At 37.3% G+C, this 20,065-nt stretch overlaps 1 protein-coding gene across 8 annotated transcripts in view; it reads right to left on the reverse strand.

Moving 5' to 3' along the window:
- BABAM2 (BRISC and BRCA1 A complex member 2) overlaps positions 1-20,065 on the reverse strand; it is a 160,120-nt gene that overhangs the window by 9,608 nt on the left and 130,447 nt on the right. For all 8 annotated transcript variants that reach the window (XR_002437275.1, XM_021392674.1, XM_021392671.1 and 5 more), the window contains one exon: positions 13,553-13,706. Coding sequence is in view for 7 of the 8 variants with exons in the window: in XM_021392674.1 (XP_021248349.1) it covers positions 13,553-13,706 (154 nt within the window). In the remaining variant the exon portion in view is untranslated. The remainder of the gene's footprint in view (positions 1-13,552; positions 13,707-20,065) is intronic.

The raw sequence follows: 20,065 nt of genomic DNA on the forward strand, positions 1-20,065 counted from the left end.
AATCTTAATTGAACATTTGGTAATATCCTTTGTCTTCAGATTTCTGTGCTACAATCTTCCTCAAAGATTTGAAGCTCTGCAGCTGTGATCTCCCATCAAACACCTCACATAGTTTTACTGTGAAAGCGTTCTGCCACTGGAATGCACTTGTTTCCTTCTGCTATTGTCTTTGTTTCACTGGTGTTACAGCCAACTATTCAACAGTGCTCTTATTACTGACTGTTATGCAATAGTTGCAAAAGAGTCATCTAGGTGTTTCTATTTCTTTTTAAATCTTCAAGTGGGAAATTCTAAGTAGAACACAGATTCAAACTCTAAGGGGAAAAAAAAGCATACAAAATGCCATACCACTGAGATTTCTGCTTTTTGTGTCTGGGACAAGGATGTTCATCATGGGGTGATGAATCATCTTCCTAAGTCATTCACAAAATAGACTCATCTTAAACTCCTCCTTTTTGAAGTGTGCCAAGTTTTCCAGCAATCTGGTCTCAAATTCATCCATGCTAGCATTACTTGCGCTCATGTATCTTACATGCTTCAGCTCAGGATGTGAGAGTTTAAGTGCCTTTTCCATCAAGAAATGATTTGAGGAAAAGAAGGTATGAGGGAAGGAAGTAATTCTGATGGTCCATATCAATTACAGACTCAGCTGTACAGCAGTGTTGACTACCACCAGCACAGTGTATTCTGTCCTTACACATTTTTTACCTGAAATTGAAAGCCTCTGATTGAAAATCTTGATCTTTTCACAAAGATACATGGTCTGCTATTTCTCTCACCATATCGTGTATATATTGCATTACTTCTCATCAGAAGGCTGCCTCAAGTTATTGTACTTGGGGGTTTCCATTATTGCTTTTAAGAGTAGGCTTTTCAAGCTAATGTACCTAACTAGGGGCATGTACTCTGTAGTCGCGTGGATCTTAGAATAGCTGTACATAACCCTTTCAGGTCTTCTGGAATTGGGTCTGTGGCAAGGACACCTTTCTCCTCAGCAATGCTCTGTGGTCTGAGTTAGCTGGTGAGATTAATAGTGAGTTTATGTTAGGATATTCTACAAAAGCAATTATTTAACCTGGGACTGAGGAGAGGACTAAATTATACCCCTTTCAGCTGTATTAGATACTTAGATAGCTTAGACTCCCAGGCAATTACCTCAGCTATTGCCCATTTCTTTTAGAGGAGAGGCAACTTTGAGATTTGCATAATTTTGCATCTCATTTTTCTTTCCTTCTGCACCGTAGAGGAACTGCTGCAAGACCTCTACAAGTTTCTTCAAAGCCACAGAAACCTAACAGAAAATAAATCCCATCCAAAGACAAGTGATCTCCATAAATTAGTTAGAACAGCATCGCTGTACCCTCTTCCAACTGAATCAGGTGAAAACAGGAACTAAGATGGGTGTAGGTCAGAGTAAGGGACAGCCTGAGGCCCAATGATGTCTTGGACCTATTCCTCCCAGACTAGTATTATTATGCTGACACTTTGCAATAAAATCTTATTATATAAATTATTTCAACAGCACAGCCGTATTAGAATTATAAAAGAACTTCTCCAGGCTTTATCAACGTCACCTGATTATTCACTTTTTGAAGTACAAAGTGTTTGCATGGAGTATACATACACACGTAGCGTGCCTTTGTATTTTTATATTCCTGTTGCAACTTGTTCTGACACAATGAAAACTTGTTTTGAAAATACTGAACACCTACAACAATCCCTTCTGGGTGCCAGACAACAGGATTTGTCCTCCCGTGACTACACAGGCACAGCCAGCTGGTTTGTTTCATGGAACCTCTAATAATTCATCTCCCATGTAGAATATATTTACCACAACTCTCGGAATGGCAGGATTTGCCGCTCTGTTTATAAAAGAAAACAGTCAAAGTTGCTAATACTTTTTTCCTCTTTTTTAAATGTTCTCTTTTTAAATTCCATTCGTCAGGAGCTATCTAATTCAACACCTTTAGTGCTAATTAACAAAAGGAATGTAAATTAATAAATTACTACTCTAATTCCACTGGTGGATTTGTATTTAGGTCGTATTTCATATGAGTGCTCATTACATCCATGACCTTATATGAGTGGTTACATTCCTCCTTCTGCATCTCTATGGCTTTCATTTAACAATGACTGAAAAACAGCGTCGAAATCTTCTGCAAGACCAATCTTCTGATCGGCCTCATATCAACATAGATCTTTCCCTTTCAAACTCAGATGTGAGGCATTTAAACATCTTTGCTATTTTTACTGCATACAGTGCATTAAGAACACTTTTTAATTGGGCGAACCACGTTATGTTGTCTCCTTATTCACGAGCATTTACACAGCATTCCTCACAAGGCTAAAGACACATAAGCACTCACAACAGATCGGCATAACCAAGTCTCCTTGCTTTCTTATGACAATGGAGTAACAGATGATTAATTCTGTGCTAGACACTTTTATGACAGTTATTAGAAGAAAACTGCTGTTAAAACAAATGATCTGACTCTGCAGATCCAAGAGGCTAAAACAATTTAAGTGGAAAATACTTCCCAGCACAATACTTTTTGGTTATGTAGTTTGAACCACACTCTAACAGGCAGACCCACAAAATGGACACTCTCCATGTGGCAAAGGCTCAGTAACTAACGAAAGCCAGGCCCGTGGCACGCACCAGACATCCAAAAGGCAACTGAAATTCTAAATCATCATTTGAATATGAAAATCATCACTTTTCCAAGCACAGCTGCAGAACAATAAAGATACCTTCCAGGACAACTTTATCACTTCAAATATACGTAACGATACAAGGCCTATCTTCACGTTTCTGAACTAAGCTTCTTGAAGCTGTGCTCTTCAGGTTGTGGTTTACAATTTCCTTACTTGGAAGCTTTATCTATAGCAAAGATTTTGCTTTTGTGTGAAACAATGCCTACAGTTCTCCACTTTATGCATCTCCAAAATCGGCAATGCCAAGCAAACATCTCAAGTGTTTATACAACAGCAAAACAATAGCTCTTAAATTACTGCTACTGTAACTGGCTAAACTCACAAAGATTCAGAGCACAATTCCATTATGCCGCTAGCAATTTTTTCCTGGGTGCCAAAAAAAAAATCATCAAATAATCTCTCTTCCTCTTCTCGTGTTTCTATCTTTCTGCTTTTGCTCCCAGTTTATTTCCTTCTGCAGTAATTTCCCTACAAAGACTTCAGTAAATGTCTATGGCCACTTCTACCTGCCAATCTGCACAAAAGCCATGACTGCATTTAGTTAGATGAACAGGACACTAATCAGGAACCAACAGAGTCGTAGGTCCACAGTGGGCAGACCAACAAAATCTGTCAGAACACAGGGTTTTAAGAAATAGTGCTGCCTTCATTATGGGCTGTAATATTACGTGACAGAAAATAGTCTGCAAAATTGAAAACAAAACGTGTGCAACCGAAAACATAACAGGAAATGGATGTAGTAGAACCAGTGAAACTAAATTTGTATCTGAAATTTAAACATTAAACCTCACTCCAGAAAGCTGTTTTCTGTGTTTTACTAACAACACCTTTCTCCACCAGAACTTCTAGTTGGAGTTATTGTCATTTTTAATTCAAGACACATAGAAAGGTGCAGGAAATAGTTATATTTAGACACATTTTTCAATGGTTTGCTGATTACAGAAATAACAGGTGGCTTTACTCCTTACGAAGAGAACAGAAATAGAAAAATAAATGTTAGTTTGGTCCTACGTTCCATTTGTATCTCTGTTCCAAAAGATCATGATATGGATTTTATAAATAAAGTCAAGAATTCAACGTAGCTCTGCTAAAAGAAATAAGACAACTTTGCTTCCTAACAGCATAAAGCAAAACAAGTCTTGACAATCTGCTCAAATAATAAAACAATCATAAATATAACAACCTGTCTGAAGGCAAATATGTAAAGGAAGGGAATTTGAGGGAACTGCTGCGGAGCCAGGACTGTAGATCATTATGTAGGTTGGCAATTAATGTTTAATGAAGAGAAACAGCATAAGTAGGGCCACTGCTTTGCAAAAGATAACTTTGGTTCCAAGAATAACCGTGTTCCCACTGACCTTTACTGAGAATTACAGAAGAAAATTAAAGCTACTGGAGACAATCAGCTGATTTCAGTATCTAAACATGCAGGTTGTTTTGAATCATACGGAAATCAAGACTTCGAGTTTTATTCTTTTGCAGGTTTCCGATATAGATATTTGGGAATTTACAAAGCATACTGCACAGAAATATCCCACAGACACAGCAGCTCAAAGTGTCCCAAAGTAGACACAGCAAAATGAAACTCTAAAACAGTTTTATCAATGCCTTCTGCTCGACAGTTCAAGAGATAAACATTTCACTTCCTTCACCTTCTCCACAATGTACATAAATAGACTTGCTTCAGTCAGATGAAGGCTTGTGGTCTTAGATCACAGCGACTTAGCTTCTGCTTTCTGAACTTCCCCCGGGGCTAACTCAGTGCTCAGGATACCAAGTATCTGCGGAGACAGAGGCACTGGAATCTTTCTGTCACAGCATGGCCACCCCATCTCCTTGTCTGTGGATCATGAGAATGATATTCCAAGGACATCATGGAAAAAACCAATCTTCATATAGCCTTTTTAAACACAGTACTAATTCACGAGAAATTTCCAGTCACTGTTTGACAGCCTGCTCTGTTTTTCCTGTTTGCTCAAGTGCCACAGCCTTATTTTTCCACCCCAGGTAAAGGTTAACTTCTTAAAGAGATACCGTTTACTTAAGACTCTTCCTATTTCCTCCTATACAGGTTACGCAAGTGCATATTGAACTATACTGCTGCAGAACTATTTTTTACTAAATTATTTAGTAGTTTTGAAGGACAGATGCAACTAGGAACCTCTTCTAAGTATAAAGGACAGGTGAAGAACGAGGTGAAATGAGGGGGAAAAGCAGGAACAACATAAGTAGTAGAGAGCAGAAAAGTCTGGGTAACACCATGCTCAGGAATGAGCTTGCAAGGCGAGACGACAAACACAGATTCAGGAAGAGAGGGGATCACAGAAACAATAATATAACCTGAGTGATCCTTAAGAAATTATTGAATCCCTTACTTGTACTTCAGAGGAAGAAATTAAGGGTTACACCACAGATCCATCTGTAACAAGTCTGACAACAAGCATCCCCGAAAACAAAGTTTGCTAGCAGGTGAAAGTAGTGATTTCATCATGCCATCCTCTCTGCTTTGCCAGATCGCTTATCAAAGGGAGCCGAAGGCAACATACCGAAACATAAAAGAATCTTCCTTGGATATTCATTAAGACAACTCAGTCAGAAGGAAAGGGAGATGCCATACAGCTGTGATTATAAAAACATGTTAAAGGAGCTATTTCTCTTGTCTTCTCCATTTGTAAGATACGTGCTTGCCTATTAGAAGCAAGATAAAGTTCTCAAAAGGTCAGAGATCTCTCCAAAAAAAAAAAAAAAAAACCAGCAGCAAACTCTACACTTATGTGTAGCTGACTCCCTCCAAATAACTTGTCAAGCAGTATGAAAGGCATTCAAAAAATAAAAAGAATTCTCAGAAGAAATGAAATCACAAAGAATAAATGAAACTATTTTTGCATCCAAGTTCACCATGAAGTTGCTTAAAAAGACTGCTACACCAGAGCCATTCTTTATAAGGGACATACTGAAAGATTTGACTCATGCAGAAATGACAGCCAAAAAGGTAAAGAACAACTCAACAAAACACACACACGCAAATCAGCAGGCACAGATGATATTCACACCCAAGAATTCTGAAGAAACTCGAGTGTGAGAAAGTTATACGTTCAAATAACTTATAACCTCCTGCTTAAAACAGCTTGGTACGAGAGAAGCGTGATGTCAATTAAAAAAAGGTCTGAGCTAAGGGGAGCTGTGGACTAGTAAATGTCATGTCTGTGCCTTACAAATTGGTAGAAACTATTTTAAGGAACTATAAAATTATAGAAAGCCTAGACTTAGTGGAGTTGAATAAAAATTATATACTGGGTAGGAGTGAAACTCATGCATCACAGATCTCTTATCTTCTTAAGGCATGAAAAACATGTGGACAAGAAAGATCCCAAAGACGTACAGTGCCTGGCTTTCCAACAGGTATTTGGGAAAAGGTTTTCAGTAGTTTTTAAAAAAAAACTTACCACAGCACAGTTTTTTTAAAAAAACTTACTTTTAAAAAAAATTACCACAGCAGGAGAAAAGATCCAGGAGTGGATAAATAGCAAGTCAAGATAAGAAACAAAAAGATAGGAATGAATGATGAGTACGTTTAGGGTGAAGCCATCTGAGAACTGTGCTACAAATAGATGTTTTGACCTGTGTTGTTCAACATATTCATACATGATCTGCAAAAATAAGTAAAAGAAGATGGCAAAGTTTGCTAATGATAACAATCCAGTCAGAGGAGGAAAAATGACGATCAGTTACGAGAAGCTGCAGATTGTTCATAATGTAATGGGAGACTGGACCGTAAAATATCAGGCAAAATGTCAATACCAACAGGCAGATATGCAAGGGAAAAACTCTCAATTTTACATACACAAAGAACAAGGGCTTTAGACCACTCAGTACAAAGGAAAGAAAATAGAATAAATAGCAAACCAGACAATACCACTACTTCACCATATAAATATATGGTGAACATACCACGATTAACATGCAGTCCCCTATCACAGGGAGAATACAACAAATAGTAAAGGTGTAAGGATTATGAGGTAATCAGAAATATTGGTAGTTTTCTTTCTGTAGAAGGAAAGAACGAGCAGAGTAGGAGAAATTGTGACATGAGAGGTGTGAAAAGGCTCATAAAATCATGATTTATGGGGGAGATCAGCAGATCTATCTTTAGATACAGGAGTTAGGGAGTAACAATTAGACCTACCACGCTGTGAAAAAGAAATATACCAACTCTAGATGTAGAAATCCTTAAATACGGTAGTATATATAAGGAAAACATCACTACATGCTTTTCCATGCACTTCCACAGCATCTTCTACTGGCTATTGATAGAAACATGATCCTAGGTTAAATGTATGTTGAGTGTGACTTAGCATGAACGTTCTTTGTGTTTAACAGAGCAATTACAAATATTACTCAAAAGATAATAAGGCTCACCTATTATTTCTACTTAGTTATTTACCTTGTAACTGATCAAGTAACAGTATTTATCTGGTCTATTAAACCTAAGCTTCTTCCAGAACCATGTATTTCTTTCTATCCTTTCCTCTAAAGCAAAGGAGGGCTTTTTGTAGTATCAAGTCTTAACTATAATTCTTGGATCTAACACAGATTCAGTACCTTTGATAAATATATAAAGGAGTTCGCTAAAGAAGATAAACCAGTTGGTTTATCATAGTATTTCTAGAACAGAACCCAACCCTGGTTATCTACAAACCACGTACATTAAATTCTAGAATTTGTCTTCCAGCAAGTTGCTGCTACTTTCCACTTTTTCCAAGCAAACTCCTCCTATCTATTCTGCGCATTTCTCTTCTTAATACGCAAGAGAATCTTCATTTTTTCAAAAAAAAAAAAACCCAAACCCTACTATGTATCAAAGCATATGTATATACACTTCGTATCCACAAATATAATATTTATACGAAAACAGAAAAATTAGTTGTCTAACATATTTTGTTTCTATGCACTCCCTACAGTACCTATACTCTTCATCCTCAAATAGTGGTTTTTCTTTTCCCACAGTCAAAGCTTTAATGAGAAGTGACCAGAAACAAACACCCAAGCCCTTCTGTCTTGGCTGAAATCCATATAATGCATGACAGCACTGAAGATCCCTGGCAGGCACCTGTCAGAACCTAACATACCATATCTTAAGAGTCAGACTTAATTATCCAAGGAGACATTTAAAGAAAAGTACATGAAAAATATGACTCAATAAGTGTGACTGTCATGTGCGTGCACTGTACAATGCAGTGTGTGCAGAGGAAAGGAAAATGTAAAAATAAAACGATATCCTGGAAAAATTCTAATTAAATGCTCTATTAATTATTATTTGGCTTTTCTATCTTGCAATCAAAATCACATCGCTATTAAGGTTTGCTGGTAAATCAACTCAGAATGTGTTACAAGGACAAGTGCAACCATTAAGTATTTTAACATAATACAGTCTTCTCCATTTGCCTTCATGCTTTTCATTTATAATTCTGATCAGCTGACGCTGCCACAGAAAATAAGAGTTTTGATTTAATGGTCTATAAAATCAAATTAACTTCTCTGTAAACTTCACATGGCTGGGTCACCGCATCTCTTCTTGCTATGGCTGTCACAGCATATTGGCCCTTTTGTATTCTGAAAAAGAGTGCACCTGAGGCAACAAAATGTCTGCCCTGCTGGATTTCAGGCAAGGAAACCACTTTTATACAGTTTTTGATGCAAGACTCTATCAAAAACAAAAATTTAAACAAGTGACCCAGCTCAGCTTCTAACCTTTTAGTTTACACCCCATTGCTCTTTTCTGAAAAGAATCTTCATGTTTCAGACATGAAAACACAAACAAAAGCATAGTGAAGGATAGATCCCTATGTTTTGTGCTTCATTTCCCTCTTTTTTTTTTTTTTTTCTCCTAAACTTCATTTTAAGTTTAAGGTATAGTGCAACAGAACCAAAGACAAGGAAAAAGCTTTCTGTGCAGAGCATATATGAATGCCAACAAGTTAATTTTTGGAAATCCACTCTTTAAAGATCCCTAATGTGCATGAAACAATCATGTAATGCATGCAAATAAAATATATTCTGTTTACAAATAAGCAAGGAAAATACTGAAATACAAAATGAATAATAACAAATGATTTATTACCTTAATTATACCTATCAAGGAGAGATTACAAAAATGATGCAATGTTTACATGTAAACTTTATACAGTGAGATCCAAGGCACTGTGGGTAGGAAACAATACTTTCAAGGAAAGATAAAACTTGTTAGCTTAACAGAATGCAAGATGTATCGATAGATAATTCTGCCTAAAATGTGGAAGAATTCTCACTTAATTAAAAATGGATGAATTAAAAAACAAGTGAATATCACTCAAAAAAATTATTAGGGCGCTCAAAATACACTGAACGCAACAGCAAACCTTTGACATATTACAACTGAGTTTGTCTAAACAACTACATGAGGATGGGCCCTAAGGCCCCCAGATTGTCCCCTCTATTCAAATATTCCTTTATTGGACTAAAAAGATATACTTCCTCTCCATACAAGGGAATGCTAATGCTTAAGGCAAACATTTCAGCCAAATAGCTACTAGCATCATCACATGACACACATCTTCTCATGTTATGATGTTCAAGGAAAAGCTATTGATGAGGATGAAAATGCTACGGCCCAGCGCCCCAGCCTGACACTTAGTGATCATAGCGCAGTTGTGGTGGGCATGAATTAGAGCTGCAGCAGCGCCAGTGATGCATGCGACGCTTGTGCAAGATACATCTGCGTATAATCTTAAATTGCAGTCGACCTTATGGCAAAGCAACAGCCAATACACATTTTGAGAGTACTTGAGCCTTTTCAAGCTTTTACCCTTGTAGAGCATTGAGTGATATGTAGATTTAACACCACAATCTGCGAACAGCAATGAATGGCCAGTGACAAGAACGTCATTTAGAAAACAGTTTTGTCAGCCAAGCTGAAAAAAAGAATCTGAACCCTGAGAATGACTTCTTATTGTGATACCACGTTATTGTTTTTCACCTCTTGCTATTTTTAATGACGTGTAGGTGGATTTGTGTAGGATAAAAGAGTAAACTGAGTCCTAACTTGCTCTCCCTGAAGTGTAACCTAGGTCTACAGAGCAGCACTAGGTCAGACAGAAATTGGGCCAGAGTGCATCTTCAGAACTGAACTTAATTTGTATAAACAAACAGGCTTTATTTACAGTATTCCTTCATAAAATCCCAGGCTTCAAGTCTGCATGCTCTTTAAAGACTCCATTTATGTACACTTGAATGCCTATTTAAGCAAAGAACAAGAGAGCTTTCCCATGGAAACCGCACAGAGATGTTTTACTTCACACGTACACCACAAACAAGGCTGCTAACTTTCCATAATTTACTGTATTTTCTTAGGCTTGCTATTGTATTTTAGGACAAAATCTTTTGGAGAAGCTGCTTACGCAGGAGGACACAGCCATGTAAACAAATGACCTACAAGAGGCAGAGCCTGAGATGGGAATTGGGAGGAAATGGTATCTTGGCAGCCTGTAAGAGAATCATAGTATTTTTGGTTTTGCTGTTTCTAGCTGGAGAAACGGGTTAAATTTTAGTGTTTAGTAGAGAAATGAGAAATCAGGAAGCATTTGCAATCACATTATTTAACCAGGATGTGATTCGTCCTTTAGAATTAAATCAAGCCAGAGGGCAATCCCTCGGCGGAGACAATAGCGAGCTTCAATCACCAGACACTATCTCTCAGTGAGAAATCTAAGCCAGGAGCCTCAAAGGAGCCAGGTGATTTTAAAAACTGCCTAAGACACAGAGAAACTCGATTACATGAAGTTTATCAGACGAGCAAAAATTGGTCCAATTATGTCTGAATGAAGATGAGCACTTTTTCTATGATTCAATGAGAATGAAAAAAGATTCTGCCAAACTGATATTCTGATTTGAGTATTTGCCTTTTAGATTTAGGTGATATGTGTCTGAGAACGCATACAATCTACATCTATATGTATATTTCTTAGGGTAATAATTTTGCTCCTACTTGTAATTACTACTGATTGTCTCAAGGCTACAGCAAAGGGTTAAGTCCTAACTTCAAAAGAGTTGCCTACATCTGCTCAGGGGCCATAAAGATAAGCAAGGATACCAAGACTTTCAAGTTTAGCCCCGGAGTTGAAGGAATTGGATGGGCTCACCTGCTGGAAAAAAACTGGGAGAAAGCTGGGCACAGAATCAATGTCCCTTTGGCATGAACTTCTGACAGCTCTGCCCATGAATAAGCAGGCTGCCTGCAGCTGCTGAAAACAGAGGCAGGCTTTGCCAACTGAAGATGTGGAAATCTCTGGGAGATTGGTGGCACTTCTGCATCCTACAAAGCAGTGGGGTATACATGCCTCAGAACATGACCGGACAGCTAATGAACACGGCTGGTACAACGGCAAGCAAAAACTGTCCTTGACAGCGTCTTAAGCTACAGTGAGGAAACCAGTGTAAAATGACCCCTTAAGTGACTGAGAATAAGGGTGGAGAATTTGGTCAGACTCTGGAACATCAAATGTAAGACCCGGTGGCCCTAGAACAGTAGGACCAGAAAGATAAACAGAGTTGTTTTGTCTCAAAGGATGCCAAGCACTTGAGTAACCATTCAGCTGAGAGGGAAAGACTACATACTAAGTAAAACCTAATGAACGGACAGCACTTAAAAGCACAAAAAAGTTTTCCTTGATTTATCCAGGGCTAAATTTACTTCAGCTGAGCAGAACTACATTGCTTTAGGAGGCTGCATCACATATCCTTCTTTTCTTTTTTTACTGGGGATGAATTGAGTTGGCGTCTGAACTATATGTTTAATTAGAACACTTTCCTGTATACACCTACATGTATTCCCATATACTTGGTCTGTAACGTGGCTATGATAAAAATAAAGTAGAATGAAAAAATCTTTGTTTGTGATGAAACACACTTATCTATTCTGAGAAGCCCTAGAAAATATTTTAAAAAATATTTACATAAGTACTAAATTGAGTTAAAAATATTTCTTAAAATACGCTAACACGCATTATAACATCATAGTTTTCCTGCTGTAGTTTTATTTCTGGTACTTGCTCAGGATTCACTAGTTGTTCCTGCAAGCAAAGCGCTTTTAACTGGAGCAGCTTCTCCGTCTCTTTACAGCTCAGTGATGGTTATTTCAGACATTGCAGTGTGCTTTCTTCCCCCGCTTCTCATCATCTTTCTCATGTTATGTAGCCAGTATAAAACTTAAATGGAAAGGCTCAAACGTAAGAGTGAATAACCTCAAAAAATGTACACGTGATAGTAAGTGTACACATTTAGTGCTTCTAAAAGTACTGTTATAATACTTCTAAACTTCAAGTGCATGGCAGAGAAGTCCATTTGTACACACCCACTCATAAGTGAATGCACTTAGCAGACAGAACATGGATACTTGTAAGCTTCCAGATGCAAAATAAGTGCATTTTTTTGACTATACAATCAAGCATTTTTGCAATATGAAAACAAGCCCCACTGATGCTTCCAGTTACTCTTTCATTTCTTTAAAAACAAAATACATATAATGTTCTGCTAGGAAAAAAAAAAAAAGAAACAACAAGTCCACAAAAACAAATCACACTTGATCAAGAAATGGCTCTCCTAGACAGTACAGTATTAAAACCAATTGCTATCAAACTAAAAAATTACTACTACTACGCATCAAAATCCAAAATCAAATGTTACTTGATGTTCTCCATACAATTAAAATTATTACAAAATCTGCAAATGCTTCAGTCATTTATTATTTGCCTCCATCATTTCCAAATTACAGTCAGTCTCCGACCATGCCATTCATTTGATTTACTCAGCTTGAACTATTTTCATTTGTCTCTTATTTATGCATCTTTGCTAATTTAATTTAATCTTCTGATTGTCAGTCAAAACGTTAATTCCAATATGCCTTATTATTTACACACTTTGAGGACTTATGTGCTGGACAACTGATAATCAGCCTGCTTAAATTTGTTGCTGTTCTTATATTTTTACATATTGCAAAATCTAAATTCAGCAATAAGGCCACTAATGATATTGCTCCATCCAGGTGAAATATCTTCTGCTTCTTTAGAAGACAGAAATAACACATAGCATACAAAAGGAGCACTGCTGCCCACACTAACTTATCTTTGCAACAGAATCACTCTGGAGACACTGTCCTGTCACCTTAAACTAAAAGGGATACTAGGACTGAAGTGGTATTTACCCATGCCGAAATCAAGGCCTGCAGAAAAAACAGGGATTCTCTGTTTCTAGCCAACAGGGAAAGTAGGAAAGTAAAAACAAAGAAACCAAAAAAGAAGTCTTCAGACTTTCAGGTAACTTTCTCAAGCTCTGGCAGGGCTGCCTACTACGCTGGATTACTGGTTTGCTCTACCTCCTCCTCTGCTTTTTTATAAGAGCATATCTTTCAGGTTTTTCCTCCTCGCTCTTTCCATCTCACATGCTTCCCTTCAGGGTCCCCCATACACCCACACAAAACCAAGGCACTACCTTGATTGACTGTTATCATGCAGATTACTCCTGCTGTGGGCTATCTTGTCTATTTGGATTGGAAGCTCTTTGGAGCAGAAATTGTCACTACTCTGTGTCTCTATAGTGCCTAGCGGAAGAGTCTTGTTTTGTCTTCTGGAACTAGTGTTATAAGCATGATTAATAAGGTATCTGTCTGTACTCACATAGGGGAATACCAGTACTACATTAGAACAAAAACAGCTTTAGCTTGCGGAATGATGGAAACATACAGTTACATCCATGAAATTTCTATCACCAGAAGACCATATAGCAAAATAGCAACCTGACTTACTTTGCTCTCTTGGCCATTTCGTTGCCATCCCAGCGTGGACTATATGGGTAATTCTTCTGGGCCTGGGAGTACAGCTGCCCACTGTTAGTGAAGTGGTAGACTGACTGGAAGGTTAGGGTTGGTTGGTCTCGAGGAAAGTACAGGGGTAGGTCAACTGAAATAAAAAAAGAAAAGTCATAAAAATATATGCATTGTGTTATTCTTTTTTTTTTTTTTAAACAGGGAATATATCATTCTTTTCTATTGATTCAAAGGTGATAGAAAAGGACAAAGTGATTATTACTTCTGACATATACTTCTGTATTTCTTATAAATTATGATTCCCTCATATTGCTTTACTGATAGATTTTAATAAAATACAGTTTTAAATTGCTTAGCTAGTGTATTCCTATGTTAATTCTCTGCCTGGGACTTAAAGTGGTTAAATGATTTGATAAAGGATGTAGAAAGATTCAGTCACGCGTTAGAACAGATCTCAATTTGCAGTCATTTGTTAGACAAAAAAAACCCCCACAAAACCAAAAACACACTGCAAAGTCATTAATACCAAAAATATCTCACTAAAAATAAAAATCAGAACCTTTTAGTTCCCTTTGCTTATCACTGTCTCATGACACTCTTCCTCTGGCAGAACAATAAAATAGTCTGCAACAGTTTAATAATATGGTCAGAAACTATTACTTAGCTTAACTTTTTCATTGCTGCATTTATGCTTAAGATTTTTTTGGTCTACTTTTAAATTGAGGAGGCTTCAGAAATGTGTAGTTCAAGTGAGTTATCAACACTCCTTTACATTAGAATTCTAATCTAACACAAAAAATTAACAGGTAAATGTGCATTTTTAAAGGTGTAGACTTCCTTTAGAAAGCAGCTATGATTGTACTCTCTGTTATCCTCCAAACTGCAATTCTGGAATTCACCAAGGTGAAAAAATACTCCAATTGTGCAGTAGTTCCATGTAAATCTTCAAATGTTTTTCCTATTTGGCACAGCAATGAGTGAAATAAATGAGTAACATTATAATTCATTCAAACAAACTTGGTTTCTCTGTTTTGTCTATTTGTCACTTCGCAGTCCTTAAAGAGAAGGAAAGAAGCCTAAGCTACTAAAAAGGTTGCAATAGTCAAAGTAGGAACCAAAACAAGGGACAGAATCACTACAAACAGAATTTCAAGAAAGAAAAAGGAACATTACAGGCCTGAACTCACTCACAGGCAGAACAGGATCTCCCCTCCAGTGCACCTGGTAATTCATCATTTTCTACTTTTAAAATGCTTCATGGAACAGAGATTCCAGCACTTCCTTTGAGATCACTGCTCATGGACTGAGATCAGTATAAGAAAGATTTCTTTCTTTTTAAGTTCCCTTCTATCGTTCTACTAGTTCCTTCATTTTTTCTAACCATTTCTGAATATTTGGATGCGCATCAGCCAAACCACAACTCCCTTTCCCCTAAATTACCCTCCAAGCTCTACAAGTAAATGCGTTAATAGTAATGAAGTACACGAAACTGAATGTGATATTCCAGCTGTAGTCTCAAAATAAAACAGATTGCTTATGATCACACTGTTTGTGACCCGGTGTCTGAGCTACACGTGACAACTCCCCAAGCCCTGGTGACTCAGCTCACACAGCAGCTTCCAGCAGATACTTAAACAGTAATGACATGGGCAGAGCTCTGCTAATTTGAGGGCAGATCACTGATGTAACAAAGGTTAGACTCCAAGATTACTGTCAAATTCCTCTTCGCAACATGAGTATTCAGTAATACCCCTAAAAAAGAAATTGGCATATTGAGGCTGCCTACCAGTAAGAAAGCTCTCTCCTCCCCTCACAGATGGGAAGTGCGTGTCTCAGAATCTCAAGGACTTCACCACAAAGGAATATGAGGCAAAGCTCTCTGCTTTAACATGGAAAATATATTCCTTCAGCTCTCACTGTTTCAGCTCTGTTCCTCTAGTGCACCTTTTCCTTCTCAAGCACCTCAAAGGAAAACCACTCTGCATACTTGTGTTTTGTGACAGTGAGAGAGGAATAGCAATGTTTAGTAGCATACACAAGGAACAATTTTGTCCTTACATTTAACTTCTTTTACTTGAGAATTTCTGACTTCGTTATCTTTCCTTTGAAAACCTTTGTCGATATAAAGGGTGCGAATAGCACCATTTTTGTCCCTGTTAGGTAAAATAGAAGGTTTGTGCTTCAGAGAAAGTCATCTAGCATTAGAAACACTGTTTAAATGGATGATCAAGACATTGCTACCATAACAGAGAAACTTCCATTTGTTACCTTTCATTTTTGTAAATGGGTATAAATCCAACAAAGGTATCACCAAATAAAAGAAGAAAGCATTTTCTTCTATATTTAATCAAAAACTGTATAGGAATCTCCAGGAATCAGTCACATTATACATCATATAATCAAATTAGAACTAAAACTGCACATCCCACATCTGGCCAGCAGCAGTACGAAATTGGACTGCAAGTAGAGTTTGGAACAATTTGACCTGCCTTTGATTAGACTTCTTTGACTACTATTCACCTAAAATTGCCAAACACCCATTTTTTCTAACCCAAGTGTTTCTTTAATATAAGGTGTGAGCTGAGTCCAAACAAAGTAAAAAAAAAAAACCTGCCCCTAATTTTGGAACGCAACCACACCTAAAAGACAAGTAAACAGGAAATAGCCTTGAGTTGTAAAGTATTATATGTATGTCAAGGTAGCCAGCTATTATTTCAGGAGTAGGAAATAAAGGCAAGTGCTAAATTCTGGCACAGTGCATGCAAAACCATTGACACTGAGAATGTACAAAACGCTTAGATTTAGTGTCGTTTTATTATATATAAAAAAAAAAGCAAACACCATTAATAATCAACATTAGTAAGGTGCTTTGAAGACAATAGGTCAAATCCTGCTCATAGTCGCAATGACATCTTTATGAGGTGGCACACGCTGATAATGAAAATGTTTCTTTTAAGCTGGTCATATATGCAATCTGACGCCAAACCCATGCACTAATACAAAATCAGATCTGTCTTCACGTGATACATAATGTGGCAAAGGTGAGAGTGATCAGAATTACATCTCCGACAGCCTTTAGTCTTCATCCTGAAAAATGCATCATAGTTAAAAACAACACACGACTTTTGTAAATCCACACCCGAATGACAAAAACTATAAAAACATGCTTTGGTTTGACATGGTAGTTACTTAAGAACTACAAAAACGTATTCATGTTGAACACAAGTACTATTTCCAAATAACAGCTGACTCACAAAGTATCCTGGTGATATGTCTGCAGAAAATAAGCAGATGACTCATGTCTGTAAATTCCTGAAAGTACCAATAGACCCTTTGCTTAGTCATCTTTTGCTTGGATGCTGGGTTCACGAGCTCTGTAAACTATAATGAGGGATCGAGCTCTTAGTAGGACTCTCTCTCTCTTTTTCTCTCTTCTAAACAGTGCAAATTATCTCTCTAAAAATAACTTAATCTACGTAAGTGAGTCACTTCAGCTAGCAAGCTTACACAAGTCATGCAGTTAAGCATTAATATTTGGTTGTGAAGGTAAAAATCTTGCTGTCAAACTCAGTTTTAAAATGAAAATTATGTCAGAGGAAGTCCTATTTACCCCTTCTCTCACAGAAATAGAAACATTTCCTTTGGAAAATTTAAAGCATTAGCTCATTCAGGAAAGTAAAGCCTTCTAATTCAGTTTCATGCTCTAAGTAATTTAATCATAATGATTTCTTACTTTAGCTTTCCTAAGCATAGCATTATTAGCATAAGAGGAGCGAGCAGACTGAGAAAGAAGGCAATGCCACAGCAAAATACTGATTTTTTCTTTATAAAAATTTACAGACTATTTTTTAAAAGTCAAGTTTTAGACATTCACATTGCAGGGAAAATCACATTTTTATGAAAGCTCTACATGAGGCAGAACTTGGAGGGCTGTTTTGGGTAATTAAGCATTGAGTAAATTCTTCAGTGATTGAACCCTAATTTTCCCACACAGTTCATAAGAAAGCAAAAGAACAAGGATTTGCTTGTTGAGAATGAGTCATGTTGTAAAGAAACTTAATTACAGTTTATAAATAGTTGAAGTTGCTCTCTTTTTGAAGCAGGAGAAACTACTGCGAACTGAGAGATTTGCTTTTCTTGTCTTAAAATTTAACGCATACATATATTCAAAACACAGTTATCTTAAAGCCAAAATCCCAGTGCATGAATGACTAAAGAACTGCACAATGAAACAGTAAGGTTTAATTGTTCATGATCTTAAAAAGCCATCATATTGAGATCTGGAACAGGTTTCTGAGTTTGTTAAGCTAAGCTTATGTCAACAACTACAGAGTCAATTAAGTCAGTCTTATTAATTCTAAAGTAATGTTTTCAGCATCTCATTTTACAGCTTTTTAAACAGCATGTGAAATGTGGAAGGGATGTCTTGGCAAAAGCACGCTGCAGTGCTGCTGTAGGGTTCCTGAAGAAAAAATGTTCAGAAAAAAAGAAAGGCAGCTTTACCACACTGCTCCCCTCCCTCTCTTTATGCACTAGAGAGAACAGAAGAAAAAACAAATCCGTGCTTGAAATGCATGCTGACCATACAAATATTTCAAAGTATTTAGATGGCAATCTCTACAGAAATTTTTCCATGCACGGTTTCCTGCTCTAGAGAAGCAGTTTATCAAACCTTTATAATACAATGGGTAAATCCAGAAATCTGTTTTCACAGAAGTCAACATTTGCTCATTAAACGTTACGTTCTGTTTTAATACTAAGATGATGTTATAGCGGTTATCTTATTAACCTTCCGGCTGCTTGAATCTGCTGCAGTTTATTGCACCTGTAATTTGTTTCACATTCATCAATGTTGGCTGATCCGGAGCTTTCTACTCCTACAAGATTTCATTGCCTGCGTAACCTTAATTCAATCTAGATTTGCTTTAGGAGGCAGCCTTCAAACAGAGGATAACAAAGCATTCTTTCAAATTCTATTCCTAGGCTGGCCAGAATTCACCAATGAGACACAATTCTCTTTCATCCCCTCCAACAGGTTTTACCCCCCTGCATTTATATACTGCATAACAATGAAGCCTCGCTCTGATTAAATATGTACTCTTCTCCTCATGTGACCATCTAATCACCGTAAGATATGATGACAGTTATGTAAAATATTAACAAAATTTCCTCACAGCACCTTCATGAGCAGAGAGGCTATTTAACAACTCCAGGTAGGTAATAAAGGAACAAGGACAGGACGGTCAGTATGCCTACTGACTGTTGAGAGCCAGCGCGTGGGGCCCAGCTCTTCTGAAACTTAGTAACAGGTAATACTTTACGCAGCCAAATGCAGCTCTTTCTGAATTTGAGTGCTGTACACCAGAATAAACCATTAGCAGACACATGAAAAGTTCTGAATGATGTGACCAGAAAAAAGAAGAGTACAGGAAAGATGTGCTAGAATCCAGCCTCCAGAGAACACTGCACAACTGTATCCTAATACTATCCGTTTTCTTCCTGAAGTTCCCTGACTCACTCCTTGCTTATCATCCAACTAGGCTAGATCCTGCCTCTGCATTCAAGTATTTCTGATGAAATCAGTCATGGAAACAGGAAATACATATCCCAGGCTCCCGAACTATCTCTTCTTAGTACATATTCATCATCATTTTTCTTGTTCTTTTTTTGGTTCACTGAATTTCACATCCTCTCTGCTAGAGCTAGCTTGGACATTTCCTTGCAGCTCAGCTCATAATGCTGGGAGGAAGAACTTGGGGATTTGAAGGAATGGCCTCCAACCATAAAGTTACTTGAACTCAAACCTCTCCAGTTTTCACGATGTGTTAAAGTGGACAAGACCCACATGAATCTACAATGGTAACACAGATATATTATATAATGTTCTTTATCACATAACAAGCACTATTTTAAAAACATTTTCTCTGGTACATTTTCTGACATAACTTCTCCTATGGGAAATCTGTTCCAAACAGCCTGTATGGTGAGAGAAAAATTGTCATCTGACTTCAGGGGAAAATATCTACTATTTTTTTTTTTATATAGACAAATTCCAGTACACAAAGCCTTACAGAAATCATACTGGTTACTGTTTCCTTGATACTTTTGTGCTGAAGGTCTTTAGCCTACATTCTACTGGCAAAAACCAAAAGGGTCAGTTTGGCTTAAAAATACACAGAGAATTACAAAATAGCACAACTATCCTGTTCTGGTGTCCAATGACATAGTCTTGCAAGAATGAGAGTAGGGATGACAAATAACATATCTATGCTACGAGTGTGGAATTTTAGGTTAACAGAGCGGAGTCATACAAGTTGCGTTTTGTTAAAGAGATTACGGCTGTGACATCCTTGCTGGAGAAAAACAGGTTCTTTGCAGGAAGATGCTATTTCAAAATCAACCTTTCAAAATTCCAAATGTAAAATGAAAAGCTGTTTATGGAACTTTAGCTGAGACACTTAAGGCACTTTGGGTGTGGTTGATATCACAGCT

This window comes from Numida meleagris, chromosome 3 (assembly GCF_002078875.1).
Source record: "Numida meleagris isolate 19003 breed g44 Domestic line chromosome 3, NumMel1.0, whole genome shotgun sequence".
NCBI classification, from domain to species: domain Eukaryota; kingdom Metazoa; phylum Chordata; class Aves; order Galliformes; family Numididae; genus Numida; species Numida meleagris.